The 18,187-nt window shown below is 33.6% G+C and overlaps 1 protein-coding gene across 2 annotated transcripts in view; it reads left to right on the plus strand.

Annotated features, from left to right (window-relative positions):
- Window positions 1-18,187, plus strand: part of Rasa2 (RAS p21 protein activator 2) — a 111,873-nt gene that overhangs the window by 77,155 nt on the left and 16,531 nt on the right. The window contains exons 15-19 of one of the 2 annotated variants that reach the window (XM_026385071.2): window positions 1,072-1,178; window positions 5,888-5,971; window positions 6,387-6,464; window positions 9,617-9,690; window positions 10,203-10,312. In XM_026385071.2, coding sequence (XP_026240856.1) covers window positions 1,072-1,178; window positions 5,888-5,971; window positions 6,387-6,464; window positions 9,617-9,690; window positions 10,203-10,312 — 453 coding nt within the window. The remainder of the gene's footprint in view (window positions 1-1,071; window positions 1,179-5,887; window positions 5,972-6,386; window positions 6,465-9,616; window positions 9,691-10,202; window positions 10,313-18,187) is intronic. The other variant, XM_026385072.1, reaches the window with a different exon arrangement.

Below are 18,187 nucleotides of genomic sequence, written 5' to 3' on the forward strand. Positions count from 1 at the left end.
CTCCTATTAGTTAAATAATGAACCCAAGGGCAAGTGAGATTGAGTAAGTCTCAAACCTGGGCCTTGCCTACTTCAAAGCATGGTTGCTAATCATTGTACTCTAACTACCCAGTGATCTTGGCTTTAAATCTGTTTTAGCTGTTTAATTGTTGTTTATATAAATGATCTAAAACACACCTTATGATTTCTTTATAATTTCAACTGTATCTCTTTAACTATCTTTTTGTTGGCATCACTATTATTAGGTCTTCATATTGTCAGTCTACCCCAGTATTGGTAATTTTGTTGCTATGAAATATTTTCATATTTTCTCATTTATTCTTACTACCCTGGGAATATGGATGGAGAGTAGACAGACAGCCGGGGGCTGGGGGTGGAGAGCAAGTATTATTAAAGAACAACAAATCAAACAACTTGGTCGTGGTTATCTGTTGAGTGATTTATAAAGAGTTAAAACTTGACTCATACCCAGAGGTTCTTTCTCTTACCACCTACTTCTCTACCATCTGATTGTCATGTTAGGTGTTTAGTCTGAAACAAATGCTGTAGATGAATGATCAAAGCCACCAGTAGTCTTCAGTTCATCTGCATTTTAATATGAAATGTTGATAGCTTTTCAAAGTAAAGATGTCTGACAAATTGTTTTTAATTATTCAGAAATCTTGATATCAGCAAGATTTTTAGGGAGGAATTAACAATAACCTAAAACTGAAAGGGATTTCAGTGTTACCACTAGGCAGTGCTAGATACTACTTTTATTTTTGTTATAGTTTCAAGAGTTACTTCTGGTAGATGAGGAAGGAAGTATTTTTTCAAATTAAAATCTTTCTAAAAGCTTAGTAGCTTTGCCTTTCATTTTCTTGAATATTATTTCTTTCAGATTATTTTAGGCATGTAGTGTTCTTTTAATTTAGTCATAATCATTACTATCATTTCATCAACTCAGTTCTTATTAGACAAATTATATTGCTCTCCAACTTAGTTTACATGTTTTTATGCTTTTTTACTTTATCATCTTTGTTTTTTAATTCAGTGTTTTGTGCATGACATTTCACCATTTTTTTCCTGCAGATGACCCTCATGTTCAGTACTCTGCAGTGAGCAGCTTTGTATTTCTTCGTTTCTTTGCTGTAGCCGTAGTATCACCTCATACTTTTCATTTGCGACCTCATCATCCAGTAAGTGTTCTTCTCAAAGCTTTATTCCATTTTTATTTATTTTTAGTAAAATGAAGGAAAGATAAAATAAGCCAATTTCACTTGACTCTTGTTTTCTTATAATTGATACTTAAATTTACTTGATATTTTTCTTGGCCATCAGCCAATATTTTAGATAAGATTAAAAATTTACTTGTTAAGAGATTTTTTTTAAAGGAGTGATAAAATTCTGAAAATTATTGGTGATGAGCACAAAGGGGATTCATTATATTTTTCTCTCTGCTGTGTTTGTAAATTTTCATAATACAAGGTTTTTTTTGTTTTTTGTTTTAACCTCATTAGTTACAGATGTCATTTTGATGGTGGTGGTGGTTGTTTTGAGTGGTTGTTAACAGAAATTGTTTTACTAGTTTATTAAAATACTTTAATCTTGTGGATATTTAAAAATCTCAGAGAACTCTAAATAGGCTCATTTAAAAAAGATTTTTTAAGTTGTAGATAGACCCAATACCTTTATTTTATTCATTCATTTTTAGGTAGTGCTGAGAATTAAACCCAGTGCCTCATATATGCTAGGCAAGTGGTCTATCACTGAGCTACATCCCCAGCCCTTCATTTTTGAAAAATGTAGGATCTTCTGTTGGAACATAATTTGGTAGCTCCATATATTACTTTTTATTTACCTGAGGTAGTATTGTAAATATATGAGATTTAAATTTTTTAAAGCTTAATATCTTTTTGTTCTGAAGCCTTATTTATTTATTTATTTATTTAGTTAGTTAGTTAGTTAGTTATAGTTGTAGATAGACAGCATGCCTTTATTTTATTTGCTTTTTTTTTTTTTTTTTTTTGTATGTGGTGCTAAGAATCGAACCCAAATGCCTCATGCATGCTAGGCAAGCACTCTGACACTTGAGTCACAGCCATAGCCCCCTGAAGGTCTTATTCATATAATAAATAATAGCATTTATTTAGTGCTTACTTTCTGCTATGCCTGTTCTGACTGCTTTAGTTCTCCTAGTAAAACTTGGAATAAATTCTTTTATTACACCCAGGTACAAGTAAGGAAATCACAATACAGTAATTTCTTTAGGATCACACAATAAATAACTGATTAGATCTTACTCAATTTGAACTGAAATATTCTAACTCAGTCTTCAATCTGAGTTTTTAACCCTGTTTCTTCCAACCTCTAAGATAGACATTAAGGACTTGTGCTGTATTAAATATTATGCTCAGTATTGGCAATGTCCTCAAGAATTTCACAGTCCAGAAGAGTTGCTTATTAAGTAATACAATGTAGGGAAGACATGTACGTTTTAGAGTTAAACTGGGTTGAGTAATCATTCTTTCTGGATAGCTACATGACCTTGACTACTCATTTAACTTTGTGAAAACTGAATAGAACCACGCTGCAGTGACAGCAGCATACCCTTTCTTCTCAAAGGACAAATGTTCTGCATAGTCATAACACAGAGCGGGCCTTTGTTCGCAGGGCTGTCCTTTCTGTTTCCTCTGTTACTTAAGTTATACAGACCTCTGGGGCAGTGAAACCTTGGTAGCAGCATTTTGTACACAAACAGAACTCCCACCTCTGAACCCGTGGCTCTGACTTGTACTTAGACTTGGAATTCCATATTCCTGTAACAGATGTTGAAATTAAATCCTTTTAATCATAGACTGTGTTTTAGGTCACTATTTTCCAATAAGTATTCCAAAAAGACTGCTTCAAAACTGCTATATAATTTTATTATTTGCTTTTATTTTCCAATTTTATTGCAATTTTTTCTTTCTTTCATCATTCCTGGTGAGGCTTGAACCACATTTCTGCTTTTTTAAAAGAACCTTTGAGTCTAATTGTCATTAACAGGACAATACTTATGATAAACAATCTAAAACTCTGTACATAAATTTAAAGCTAGCTTAGTACCAAGTAAGGAGTTTAGATAGGTTGATTCTGCTATAGAAACTTGAGAGCAGGCAATGAATGATCCCAGTGACCAGGGATGATGACATTGTCAAGACCAGTATTGAGGGGTACCGAGTAGTTTGGAGAACTGATGAAAAGTTGGTGGACTTTATACCTAGAAATTCATTGAATTGTGAGAAAGTGTTTTAATAGAATAGAAGAGAAGCAAGTCAGATTGCAGAAGATGAAAGAATAAGTAGATAGATATAGTTTATCCTAGGAAATATATCAAAAGTGAGCTTTCCCCGCTGCTAAAAGACACTGACAGGGGCTGGGGATGTGGCTCAAGCGGTAGTGCGCTTGCCTGGCACTCATGGGGTGCTGGGTTCGATCCTCAGCACCACATAAAAAAATAAAAATAAAGATGTTGTGTCCACCAAATTAAAAATTTAAAAAAAGGAGAGATATTAAAAAAAAAAAGACACTAACAAATTCAGGAATGTACACATGCGTGTTTGTGTGTGTGTATGAATGATTTTTTTTTTAAATTTATGGGTGATATTAACAGTGACATGGTAGACCACTTTTGAGAAGTTTAACAGCAAAATGAAGAAAAGGACTATCCTTCTCTACCGCCATTCTCTCATTAATAGCTCCTTCTAAGAACCAGCCAAGGCAGACATTTTTAACCTGCTAGTCTGGTTGTATGCCTGTCTTGTGCCTATAGTATTGTGTGGCTCTCCTAGTCATGATATTTTTCATGCTGTCATATGAACATCTGTGTACAATCTTCACTTGTGGGCTATTAATACATGAAGAGCAGAACAGGAATATGTTCCAGATTTGTGTATCCTAAGCACATGGCACAGTGTCTAGGACAAGTAAATGCTCAAGTGAATAAGTGAGTGAATGATGAAAGATGGTGAGAGCTTATCAAATGATGAGTGTGGTTTAAATAGAGGGAGAAATTGAAGAGAGAAGGGGTATACTACCAGATGGATATCCCATAGGATTCAGAAAGAGTGTCTTTAAAAGAAAAAGCAGTAAAATAAACCTTGGAGAAAAGATTGAAAAATCATGGTGAACCATATGAAAAATGTTTCTGTAGACCAGAAATAGACAAATAATAGCACTTTCATATGATTTAACCTAATACAAGGAAAAAGGATAGGAGAATGGTTACTAGGTTAGTTTGGGGTGAGAAATTCAACGTTTTAATAAATGTTATATAGCATCTACTGAGTGCCAGTGGCAGGATGTTGTAGTAGGTGCCATTGAGGAGGTAAATCCTGATCATCTGTGACTCATCTGTGAAAAATTATAGTAAGGGGAAAATTTAGTACAGCTTATACAGAAAGTACATCAGGGAATCAACAGCAGCCAGAGTGACATAATTGTCAAACAGTATGGAAGACCATGTTGATGTAAATAAGCTTCTGCTGTTCTGAAATTGAATAAAATGTTTTGTTCCCTTTCACTGATTCAAGGAAGAAGTAATCTAAACCACTGAATTTAAAACGAAATTTGACTGGAAAAGTCTTAGTGAAATTCAGTTCAAATTCAGTTTACCAGGACACCTGAAGAATATTACTTTCTTAAAAGGCAGAGAATTTTAGGGCCTTGTATAGACATAATGGAACCTGGGTGTTCCAACTAAAGTATTTTCTGATTAACCTTAATCCAGCTCTGTAACTGTTTTGTAAGTATCTTACAGAGGTCATTTCCCAGATAGTCCTTCTTTTCCAGATTGCCTCACATCCTGGTTTTTTCTTCCTCTTTTGTTTTCATTGTGGGGATTTTCATTGTGCAGATTCTGTTTTCATTTCTGTTTTCACTGCCTGTTTTCATTGTGAGGATACTAAGAAAATTAAGGAATGTCAACTAAAAATTATACTTGTCTACATCTAAATTTTCCTGAATTTTCTTTTAATGGAAGGTATTGTTTTACTTTGAATCCCTAAAACAAAGAAAAATGGTCTGTGGGGTGTAGTTGATTCCATGGATATGTGGATTGGTGAAAACTCAGCAGGCTATACATCTAAGACCTAGTCACTTCACTGTATGTAAATTATATCTCAGTTTATAAAAATAAAAAACAATGGCTTATGAGAAGGGGCTAGAGAATAGCTCAGGGGTAGAGCTCTCACCTAGCAAGTGTGAGGCCCTGGGTTCAATCTTCAGCTCCACGGAAAACAAAACTCATGAGAGAACACCATTTGATCAATTTTATTTACATTTACTTTTTTCAGGTAGGCAGGCCTGTAAAAACACTCTAGATAATAGACCAAATAGTTACCTTCGGGTAAGATTCTAAGTGAATGGGGTGACTACTCATTTCTTAGTCTAGCTTTATGTCTTTCATTGTGAAAAGAGTTGATTGCAGAAGCCATATGAATTATTGAATATGCTAAATGGATTGAGCTCAGAAAATTTGGAAACTACTATTTTAAGATATAAGTTAGAAAAAAGTAGATAACAGTCAACATTCCAAAAACGAATATGATTTGTCAGGTAGATACTTTCCATATTGTACAAAATAACTTGTTTATAGTATTAAATTATGGCTTTCAGAAGTAACACATCAATCATTAAATATAATTACTTTGAGAGGAATTTTCAATTACATGTGCCTTCTTCAGTCTCCTAATTCCTTAGTTCAGTGAGTTATGTGCCACCTTGTTTATATTATCTATGTTGGTGATTTGAATGAACTCTTTTGAGTCACTGCTTTTAGAGACATATAGCTCATTCACTCTCCTTTTTATACAAATTGTGTTTCTTGAAAACTTAATGAGAATTTTGGTCTTCTTGAATTCTCTAGGATGCACAGACAATTAGGACATTAACTCTCATCTCAAAAACCATTCAAACTTTGGGAAGCTGGGGGAGCCTTTCCAAAAGCAAGGTGAGTCTTCACATATTTTCTTTTCACACTTCTAATTATTGTTCTATCTTATGATTCACCTACATCCTTCCATATTAAAATCAAAACCAGGGAGGGGAAAAAATTATATACACATAGATGCAATAGTTATCTTTTAAGTAGATGTTGCATCTTAGTCACCTATTAAAAAAGACAGTTTTACTCATCCTGACACACCTGAGGAGGGAGAAGTCCAGTAAGAAACTTCAGGAGCAATCTGGTTATCTAACCATCTATGCCATAATCACCTACCATCTTTAAAAGAAGTCCTCAGCTCCAATCCCTATTATCTGGATATATATAATCAAACCCTTTCAACCCTTAATCCTCGGCTTAAAATAAAGTCCATTATTTTCTTAGTTCTCTACTTACCCATAAATTCTCTGTTTTTTCTTAGTCAAGTTTCAAAGAGACATTCATGTGTGAATTTTTCAAAATGTTTCAAGAAGAAGGATATATTATAGCAGTTAAAAAGGTATGGGTTTTTTTTTTTTTTCTGAAAATAATAGCGTGTCTGTCATATTATTATTCCTAGGAGTCAAACTCCAGTTTAAAAAAAGAATGTTTAAAAAAAAAAAAAAAAAAAAAAGAATGTTTAAACTATCCATCAAAAATACTCTCCTCCACCACCACCAACTTTTCCTCTCATAAAAAGCTATGGGTTTTGTAGTGGAGGGGGATGGCTTAGTGAGCGATAGAGCATCTATCTAACATGCACAAGGTCCTGGGTTTAATCCCCAATATTGCAAAAAAAAAAAAAAAAAGAAAGTCATAAGTTTTTCCACTAAAACAGTGTCTAAAGAAGTTTTAGGAACAGCTACTCTTGCCACAAATTATAAAATTTCTATAGTTAAGGTTTCTTGACAGTAACACTATTTGGAGCCAGATAATTCTTGATTGTATAGGACTGACCTGTTTTAATTATAGGATGTTTAGCAATATACCTGAATTAGATGTCAGTTCATCCCTGGTTTTCACAACCAGAAATGCTCCAGATGTTTCTAAGAGTCTCTGAAGAATAAAATTGCCTATAGTTGAGAACCTCTGGTCTAGGGGTAAAGGCCTAATGTGCCTGTAATATAAGGGACATTTAATTACCATAGTAAAAATATATGAATTATTGAACATTTAATGAGTAACACATTTGTGGCAGTAACCAAAGGTATGTTACCAAAAAATTAAAATATTCAGATGGCTATAGTATATACTATCCTAACATGAGGGCAGAAACAAAAAGAAACTATGTGCTTCAAAATTGAGAATATTTTGAATGTCTTTAATTTCTTTAGTCTTTTTAAGCAAATATATGAAATACATTTTTTATTTGCTCTTTTTAGATATACACGAAAGTAGAGTATATTTTAACATATTATATATACATGGTGTATAACTACTCTAATTAGGATCCCATTCTTGTGGTTGCATATGATGTGAAATTACACAAGTCGTGTATTCATATATGAGCATAGGAAAGTGATGTCCAACTCATTCTACTGTCTTTCCTATTTCCCACTTTTCTCCTCTCCCTTCATTCCCTTTTGTCTAATCCAGTGAACTTCTATTCTTCCCCACCCCTTCCTCCCTTGCTTGGGATTAGCAAACACATGTCAGAGAGAACATTTGGCCTTTGGCTTTTTTAGGACTGGCTTATTTCACTTAGCATGATAATCTCCAGTTTTATTCATTTACTGGCAAATTCATTCTTCTTTATGACTGAGTAATACTCTATTGTGTATATATACCACATTTTATTTATCCATTGATGTGTTGAAGGGCACCTAGATTGGTTCCATAGCTGAGCTACTATGAAATTGAGCTGCTATAAACATTGATGTGGCTGCATCACTGTAGTATAAACCAAGGAGTGGAGTAACTAGGTCAAATGGTGGTTCCATTCCAAGTTTTTTTAGGAATCTCCATACTGCTTTCCAGAATGGTTGCACCATTTGCAGTCCCACCAGCAATGTAGGACAATTGAGTGTACCTTTTCCTCCACATCCTTGCCAACATTTGTTGTTGCTGTGTTCTTGATAATTGCCATTCTGACTGGAGTGAGGTGAAATCTCAATTTTAATTTGCATTTCTCTGATTTCTAGAAATGATGAACATTTTTTCATATATTTGTTGACCATTTGTTACTTCTTCCTCTGTGAAGTGCCTATTCAGATCTTTTAACTATTTATTGATTGGGTTATTTGGTTTTCTTCTGGTGTTAAGTTTTTTGATTTCTTTCTATATCCTGCGAATTAATGCTGTATCTGAGGTACAGGTCATAAAGATTTTCTCCCATTCTATTATAGGCTTTTTCATTTGATACCATTTTATTTATTGATTATTGATTTTACTTCTTGCACTTTAGGGGTCTTATTGAGGAAGTCAGTTCCTGTGCCCATATGTTAGAGTTCGGCCTACCTTTTCTTCTAGTATGTTCAGGATTTCTGGTCTTATACCTAGGTCCTTGATCCACTTTAAGCTGAGTTTGTGTAGGGTGAGAGATTGGGGTTTAATTTCATTTTGCTACATAAGGATTTCCAATTTTCTCAGCACCATTTGTTGAAGAGGCTATCTTTTCTCCAATGTATATTATTGGTGCCTTTGTCTAGTATGAGGTACTATATTTTTGTGGGGTTGTCTCTGTTTCTTCTATTCTGTTCCATTGATCTATTTACTGTTTTGGTGCCAATGCCATGCTGTTTTTGTTACTAGAGTTCTATAATATAATTTTAGGTCTGGTATTGTGATGCCTTCTTGATAAGGATTGCTTTGGCTATTGCTAATTTTTCAAGATGAATTTCATTAGTGCTTTTTCTATTTCCATGTAGAACATCATTGGAATTTTGATGGGAATTTCATTGAATCTGTATAGCACTTTTGGTAGTATGGTCATTTTGACAATACTAATTCTGCCTAGCCAAGAACCTGGGAAGTCTCTTCCTCTTCTAAAGTGCCCCTCAATTTCTTTCTTTAGTTTTCTGTAATTTTCATTGTAAAAGTCTTTCATCTCTTTTGTTAGATTAATTCCCAGGGAATTTTTTTTTTTTTTTTTAGAAGCTATTGTGAATGGGATGGTTTTCCTAATTTCCCTTTCAGCTGATTTGTCATTGGAGTTTAGGAACACAATTGATTTATGAATGTTAATTTTGTATCCTGCTTTAGGAGTTCTAGAAGTTTTGTGGTGGAGTATTCTGGGTCTTCTAAATATAGAATCATGTCCTTAACTAGCAGAGATAGTTTTAGCTCTCCTTTTCCTATTTGTATCCCTTTCATTTCCTTCTTTTGCCTGATTGCTCTGGCTAGAGATATTCGAGGACTGTGTTGAATAGAAGTGGTGAAAGTGGTTATCCCTGTCTTGTTCCTGCTTTAAGCCTGTTGATATAATGAATAATATTTATTGATTTCTGGATGTTGAACCAACCTTGCATCCCTGGGATGAAAACCTGGGGAGTTCTTATTCACAATAACCATATAATTTGGTATCTGTACCAGGACACTTTTAAGAGTAATAAGGAGTATAAGCCTAGTAAGTCCCAAGTTTCCAATATAACCCATGGCATGTAAGTTAAACTGAATTTTTTTTTATGATGTACCTTTTTGCATGGTGTAATATTTGCCCGTTTCTCCATTTAGTTCTTGGATGAAATTTCATCGACTGAAACTAAAGAGTCCAGTGGTACAAGCGAGCCTGTGCACCTGAAAGAAGGGTAATTAAATGAAACTAGACATGAAAGTTATGTTTCAGTGTAAACATTAAATACAAAGAGCATGGGTCTAGGAATGAGTTTCAGTTCTTATGCTAGGACTACCTAGGTCACATTAGTCAGGTAGGTCACCCTCACTGTCCTTCAAATTAACAGAGGGGCACAACTCCCTGTCCATAATAATCCCATGTTGTTTCAGTGAAATAGGTATTAGAATACTTAGAAAAAGTGACAGCGTTATTCAGTTTTAAAGTAAGCTAATCATGATAGGAAATTAAGGGGGCGATTCCTTATTTGGCCCTTTTTATTCTGTATGTAGCATAATTTTAAATACTATATTAATTAAAGACTTCATCTCCTAGTACCACCAAAATAAATACAAGAATCATCAATAGCAAAAATATTGTTATATACTTATTACAATTTTGCATGTCATTTAAAATTAAAGGATCATTCTTTGTTATGGATGAACCAATTGAATTTTGTAGCTAAATATTTACCTCTTGTTTTGACAGTGAAATGAATAAAAGAGCTCAGGGAAGAACTCGAATTGGAAAAAAGAATTTCAAGAAACGGTGGTTCTGCTTAACCAGCAGGGAGCTCACCTACCACAAACAGCCAGGTAGTTGTGTTTATGCTTTATTGTGGGTTTTTCCCTCCAGTTCTCAGTGAAGCTTTCCTTTTTGTTTCTTTTCTTTCTTTCTTTTTTTTTTTGAGAGAGAGAATTTTTTAATATTTATTTTTTAGTGGATATGATGTGTCGGTGGACACAACAACTTTATTTTATTTTTATGTGGTGCTAAGGATTGAACCCAGCACCCCGCGCATGCCAGACGATCGCGCTACCACTTAGTCACATTCCCAGCCCCTCCTTTTTGTTTCTTAATTCGCTATAGTGAATTCTTTCATAGTAGTAAAAGTGTCTCGTGGTGATATAAAGAATAAAATAGATAGCTGACAAGTGACATCATGTAAATTATATTTTTTGCACACATTGAATTTCTTGTGTTACTAGAAATGACATTTTTTTCAGTATGTTTTGTTTTCTGAAATACCCTGGTAAATCCCTATTGTTGTAGTCAGTATAGAAGGAAGAACAGTTAAACCCCTTAGTACTTGGAAGTTACTTGAACTCTTAGGCATATCAGTAGGATTCAATATCAAATGAACAGGACTATTTCTGTGATTTCTTTTTTTTTTAGAAGATATCAGCTAAAATTCACCACAATCATACCATAGATTGTGGTCCCTGTACAATTGTCAGATTCATTGTAGCCTATTGCCCAGCCTAATCCAAGATGGAGGTTTTTAATAGTTTGCCTCCTAAAAAGACTGTTGTCACAAATAATTATAATGTCAAGGCCCTAGATCACAAATAGTAGAATCTCATTCATCCAAAGGGATCAGGATCCCAAGATATTCACTTAACCAAGAAGCTGAGTAAAGAATCATTTAAAAAATAAAGCAAAAAGATGCATATTCTTAGTATTTATAATTTTTTAGCATTTTGTTTAGTTTTGGTTGTGTGTGTGTGTGTGTGTGTGTGTGTTGCTGAGGATTGAATCCAGGACCTCAGCCTATTTGTTTACCAATCTTTGGATAAAGAACCCCAGTCTTTGAGTACGACAGTATAGATTGGAGTATAGATTGTACTTCCTCCTTTGTCTTTTTTGTGTAAATATATTTCTAATGCTTCAATTTTCAGGTTGAATTTTTTCCAAAGTGAATCTAGATCTGAAAGAGAATCCACGTACAGAATCCTTTTAGATTTTCAGGATAGTCACCCTGAATTTCCTACCTTCTGTCTCACCCCAACATCAGTTTTATTTGTATGGGCATGGGTTTTCTTTTTCGAAGTCTTTTCAAAAAAGTCTTTTCCTGGCTTTCAAATAAATGATAAACTTATTAGTAGAGAGACTTATTTTGTCACTTTATATAATATTTACAATATGGAGAACTGGTATAGTTTTGGGAGCAAAGCCAATGGAGTTGGTAAGCAAAATAGCCTAACCAATGGAAGTGGAAAGGTGTAGGCATAACAGAATAGCCTAGGAACCAGAAACATTCAGCATCTCATGAGCATCTCTCAATGGATTTTACAGAGGAAGTGAAAAATCTTATTAGTTAATCCATCAAGTCTCTTAGATGAAGATCTGGTAAGAGAGCTTCCACTATAAATTCTAGAATAACAAACATCAGATATAAGATACTTTTGAGAGACTATAGGCACAGTTAAATAGATTGCTTCACTGGAGATTAGAAGAATAATAAGAATTGAAGAATAATTTTTAAAATAAGAAAATAATAAAAATAATAAGAAAAAAAATTTTTTTAAGAGACTGAGTTTCACTGTGTTTCCCAGGCTGGTCTGAAACTCCTGGGTTCAAGTGATCCTCCTGCTTCAGTCTCTGAAGTAACTGGGTTTACAGGTATGTGCCATCATACTAGCTAAGAAAAAAAAAAAAAATTTGTTCCATAATTCTTTAGGAACAGCTTAGCCAAATTATATGTCCAAATGTATTAGTAAAAAACAAAATGCAATGTATTTTTAGACACCCCATTTCTTATAGCAGATAAATACTAAAACAAAGATCAGTGGGATATAGATGGGATATTTCAAATATTTTAGAAACTGCAGCTTATATTGATTATGTTCTCACCTATGAATAGCATAGATACCAATTATGTACACTTAGTTATGTTTACATTTAAATAAATGAGTTACTTTTTCCTCACTTAAAGCATTTCTAATCTAAATCAATATTCTAAAGTCATTTGTTCATAATCTCCTTTAAGAATTATATAATAGCTATGAGCCCTTCTAGAAAACCGAACATAGAGCATAGACACAAGATTTTGCATTTAATTTCACGGAGTTCATAAACCTTGAACCACTGTTCTGTCCAATGGCTTTAAGAGGATAAAATTTTATAGAATTAGGTCACTGTTGTATAAAACAGACACCATGGAACTTCGTTGTTTTCATGTTGGAGGAATGAGACATTCATTTTGGAGGTTTTGAGATTATTTCCCAAAGCCTACAGTTAAGCATTCATGCTTTTTGTTTTAACTATTTTGATGAATTTTTCTCAAACTGTATTACATGCTTTCCTGCCTTCTATACAAGAATTAATTGAATGAAAGTTTACTTTTTCTAGTTGACTTGGGGCTATCATTAATAATATTATTATGTGGTACTCTGATTTCGTGATATTTTCAGGGCTACTTATGGGTGTGTGCAGCTGTTTATTCCAGCTAAATGCCTTTACTCCCCAGCTGACCTGGACTGTTCTGCTTTTTATGTATTCTGTGTTTGTATTATGCAGTTTTCTTCATCTTATGGTCAGGCTGTCTACTTAAATTCCTTGTGTTGTCAGGGAACCATTACATAGCATCCTATTCCCATCTCTTTTTGCTGCTAAGTTTCTGTAAATGAGGGTGCCCAAACTATATTTGTTAAAATTATACAAAAGATTACAAGGCTTCCAGTGAAGTTAGTAGGACTTTTCCCTATGAATAAAGCACATGGGCTTTGCATTTCCTGGTTGTTCAGCAGATGTTTTGCTTACTTCCTGTTTCCTTGCTGTTTTCTAGGTAGCTAGGTACCAGTTAAGTAATCTCTTGATATATTTACTGTGTAACTACGGTGTCTGAAAGAATGCCTCCCAGATTTTCTATAGCACAGCTTTACATAATTTCATCTTTCACTCAATCTCCTGCTAAAACGTATTATTCTGAATCAATATTTCTACCTCAAAGAAACAAATAAGTGGTCTCTTTCCAATTTTCTTGAAAATGAATTAATAGAATCTTCTCAGTGTTAAGGATTTTTATCCAGTAAATTGTTGAATTTTTGATGTCCACTTACACAGTTACTAATAAGCAATAGTAAGCAAATTATCTTCAGTATAGTTAAATTAATGTGTAGCAAATGAGTGTTAATCAAACACTCAATCAGCTATCAGTAATGATTACCTTGACAGCTTTTTGTTGATATGTTGATTGTGCTTATGATTATGATTTTTATGTTACTATACTATAATGTAGTCATATTCTGCAAGAAAAATTCTCCTAGTTGTATGCTGAAATTAAAAGTTATTTATGTTCTAGTGTCTTTGTGACTCATCCATTCTCATTTTTTGCATTTTCCATATGGGACCATACCAAACTGGCTCTTATAGTCCCTTTAAATTGTGTTTTTTACATTCATGCTTCTGCATATGCTCTATCTAGAAATCCTTTTTTTTTCCTTCTTCCATTGTGTAATCTGGTGTCCTTTAAGCTTCAAATTAAATATCAGCTCTTTATAGATGTTATTTTAAACCTCTAGCCACCTTTATTGTACTTTCTTAACCACCCTAGCTTCATAACATCTGGTGCAGTAGTCACTACTTTTATCAGTCTCTTCCTCTAGTCTTTTAACATGCTCTGTGGTAATGGCCATATTATTGGGGGCATAAAGAAAGGCATTTAGTAAATGTTCTTCAGAGAACACCAGGTCTTTCAGATGTGCTATCATCTGAATTACTTTGAGAACCACAGCTCTAAGTTTTACTAAACATACTAATAGGTTATTAACAAATTTGTCTTTGAAATTCCTTTCTATAAAATTTGATATTATCTACTTTTGAAAACGTTATTACAGTAATAAGGGGAGAGAAAATAATGCCTTAAACCAGTTGGTTGCAGTGGAAGTGATAAAAATGGATCCCATTCCTGATCTCTTTTAAAGATAGTCATCAGAGGATTTGCTCAAGGACTAGCTACTAGGAGTGAGAGAGGCACCAACAACTAGAGGGATGATGTTATCTTTTTAAAAATAAATGCATGGAGGTGGGCATGGTGGTGCACACTTTCCCCCATACCCATAAAATCACTTCCAGCCTATGCAGTGTGAAGTGGCTAAAATTCAAGCAGAAACCTGCAGTTTTATTAGTTTGAATATCAAAGGATGGAGTTCAGGGCTGGCAGTTAGGCTGGATGTGGAGGTGAGGAGAAGAGAAGCCATTCAATCTGCATCTGAAATCCATAGCTGACTCTTAGTTTGATCATGCAAGGGGAAATGCCACAGAGGCTCATGAAAAGCAATAACTGAAATTTTTTAAAAGATGAGCAAAGATTTCAGCTTTTTTCCTCCTCATGGGAGATAGACTTTAGAATTTTACTTAGAAAAGTTCAGTAAACACCCCAGAATTTTCATGGAAATCTTAAAAAGGTGGTGGTTTAGGAGGATTAAGAATAGCAGAGTATAACCAGGCATGGTGGTACAGACCTGTAATTCCATCTACTCAGTAGGCTGAGGTAGGAGGATTACAAGTTTGAGGCCAGCATAGGGAACTTAGCTAGGCCCTATCTCAAAATAAAAATTTAAAAGTGTTAGAGCACTTACTTATCATGGACAAGGCCCTGAGATGAATCCTCACTATCACAAAAATAAACAAATGCCAAAATATAGTATAAACAACCAAGATTCAGAGTGATCAACTGATGTTGTAACTGTTAAAGGAAAGACTTTGTAGTCTCAGTAGTATTTCATCTGTAATACCCAGTATATAGTGAAACATGATAACTTAAAAAGAAACAGGAAATCATGGTGCACAGTCAAGAAAAATTGCAGTCAGTGGGAGTAGATCCTAGATGATCTGCATGTTGGAAATGGCAGACATGGACTTTAAAGCAATTATTATAAATATTTCAAAGACTTAATGGAAAAGGTCATCACAATGAGTAAAGAAATGGGAGAATCTCATCGGAGGAAGAAAACTACGAAAAGGAATCAAATGGAAATTTCCAAATTGAAAAGTATAATATATGAAATGAAAAATTCACAGTCTGGGCTTCTTAGCAACAGAATGGAGATATCAGAAGAAAGGTTCAGTGAGCCTGAAAACAGATCAGTGGATACTGACCCACTTAGGAACACAAAGGCGGGTAAAGCAGAATGTGGAACAATATCAGGCAATCAAGCATTTGCATGCATGGTCATACCATCCCAGAAGAATAGTAGATAAAGAATGGGACAGAAAAAATATTCGAAGAAATAATGGCCTAAAATTTCCCTCATTGGTGGGGGGGGGGGGAGAATCATTATTTTACAGATCTAGGAAGCTCAATGAACTGCAAACATGAATACGAAGAAAACTCCACTGAGACATGACAATCAAACCAGCAATAAAGAAAAATCTTGTAAGCAGAGGAACAAAAGACAGGTTACATATAAGGGAACTATATAGTACAGTTGACAGCTAACTTCATGTGTGAAGTCACCGAACTTTAAAATGCTGAAGGAAAAAGTTCTCAACCTAGAATTATTTGAATGAAAATTTCCTTCAAATATGAAAATAACCTTTAGATAAATAAAAGCTGAGAAACTTAGTTGTCAACAGGCTTTATGATAGGAAATGCTAAAGGAGATTCTTCAATCTAAAGGGAAATAATACCAAATGAAAACTTAGGTCTACAAGAAGCAATGAAGAACACAGGAAATAGTAAATATGTGGATAAATGCAAGAAAATCTTTGTTTTCTCAGTTCTTTAAAAAGTAACTTTTTAAGGCAGAATTTATGTTGAATTGTGGTTTTATAGCATATCTGAATATAAAATATCTGACAATTGTAGCACAAAGGAAGGGGATAAAGTAATTTATTTTAAGGATCTTATATTTTATGAAGTGTCACAAAAATAATTTTAAGAAAACTGATGAGTTAAGACTGTATATTAATAACAGACTCTTAGAGGGGTAAAAAAAATGAGTATAACTAACCAGACCCCTCTTCCCACCCCCAAAATAATAAGAATGGCAAGAAAAGAAGAACAAAGGATCAAAAATCAGAGGGGGCAAATAGAAAACAAATAACACAATAATGGTTTAACTATATCAATAATTAGAGTAAATATAAATGAACTATATTTGATTATTACAAACTGACTAGCTTTTTAAAAAAGCAAGATCCAGTAGTATACTTTCTGTAACATATGATTTTAAATATAAAGATGTAGATAGGTTGAAAGTAATTAGATGGGCTGGGATTGTGGCTCAGCAGTAGATTGCTCACCTAGTATGGGTGGGACCCGGGTTCGATCCTCAGCACCACATAAAAAAAATAAATAAATAAAGGCATTGTGTTGTGTCCATCTACACCTAAAAAATAAATATTAAAAGAAAAGTAAGTAATTAGATGGGAATAGACAAGATGTAACCTTAATAGTAATCCTAGACAAAGTAGTCTTTAAGACAACTTTTTCCAAATAAGTAAAGGCATAGTTCATAACGCAAAGAGCATTTATGAGGAAGGCATAATAATTCTAAATGTGTACCTAATAATAAATTCATTGTAGTTGGAAGAGAGACACAGAATTGAAATAGACATGTCCACAATCAGAGTTGAACATTTTTATATTTTTCTTTCAGTAATTGATAATATAGGCCGTGAAAATATATAAATTTGAAATAATATCCTGAATCAACTTAATCTAATTTAAATTTATGTAACATTACACAAAATAAAGAACACATGTTCTTTTCCTATAAATATTGGAATATTCAGGAAGCTAGACCACATAGTGGAGCATAAATCTCAGTAAATATCAAAAAGTGGATGTTATACAAAATAAGTTCTCTGACCACAACAGAATTAATAAACTTATGATATCTAGAAAAGCCTTCAGATATTTGGAAATTGAATAACATACTTCTAAGTAACCTGTAGGTCAAGAGACTCCAGGGAAATTTAAAAATATTTTTAAATAACCATGAAAAAGTGACCAACACATCAAAGTTTGTGCGATATAGCTAAAATGGTACTTAAAGAAAAATCAATTGCTTTAAATGTTCACATTAGAAAATAAGGAAAATCTTCAAGACCTTAGGTTAGGCAGAGTTTTCTTATGTGTGTTATGTTTGTCTGTCTCATAAAAGAAAAAATTGGTAAATTGATTCTCATCACAATTCAGAACTTTTTTTATTTTATTTCAAAAGTCGTCATTAAGAAAATAAGAGGGAGGGAAAGGGAGAGGATCATGAACTAAAATCAATCTCCATGCATGTATGAGTTTGTCAGGAACTGAGAATGGGAACCAGACTAAACTGTCAGGGCACGTGAGTGATCTTACTGGGAAAATGAAACTGCACTTAAATTTGTTTATTCTGATGATTGCACCACTCACTAGAGTTACAAAAATATATTCAGATATACACTTAATATGGGTGAGTTTTATGATATGTAAAATGTTTGTCTGAATAGTGCTATCAATTGTATTTTGTTTTTCTAGTTTCTTAAGTTTCCAACTTAAGAAACTAGAAAAAGAACAAAATAAATCCAAATTAAATGGAAGAATAGCAAAAGTAAAGAGAATAATCAAAATAGAAAAGACAACTTAATAGTGAAAAATAACAAAGTTAAGCTTTAATACAATTGAAAAAATGCCTAACAAGATTGATCAAAGGAAAAAAAAAGAAAACACAAATTAACATTATTAGGAATGGCAGAGGAAAAGATCA

The sequence above is a fragment of the Urocitellus parryii genome, chromosome 2, assembly GCF_045843805.1.
Source record: "Urocitellus parryii isolate mUroPar1 chromosome 2, mUroPar1.hap1, whole genome shotgun sequence".
In the NCBI taxonomy this organism is placed as follows: domain Eukaryota; kingdom Metazoa; phylum Chordata; class Mammalia; order Rodentia; family Sciuridae; genus Urocitellus; species Urocitellus parryii.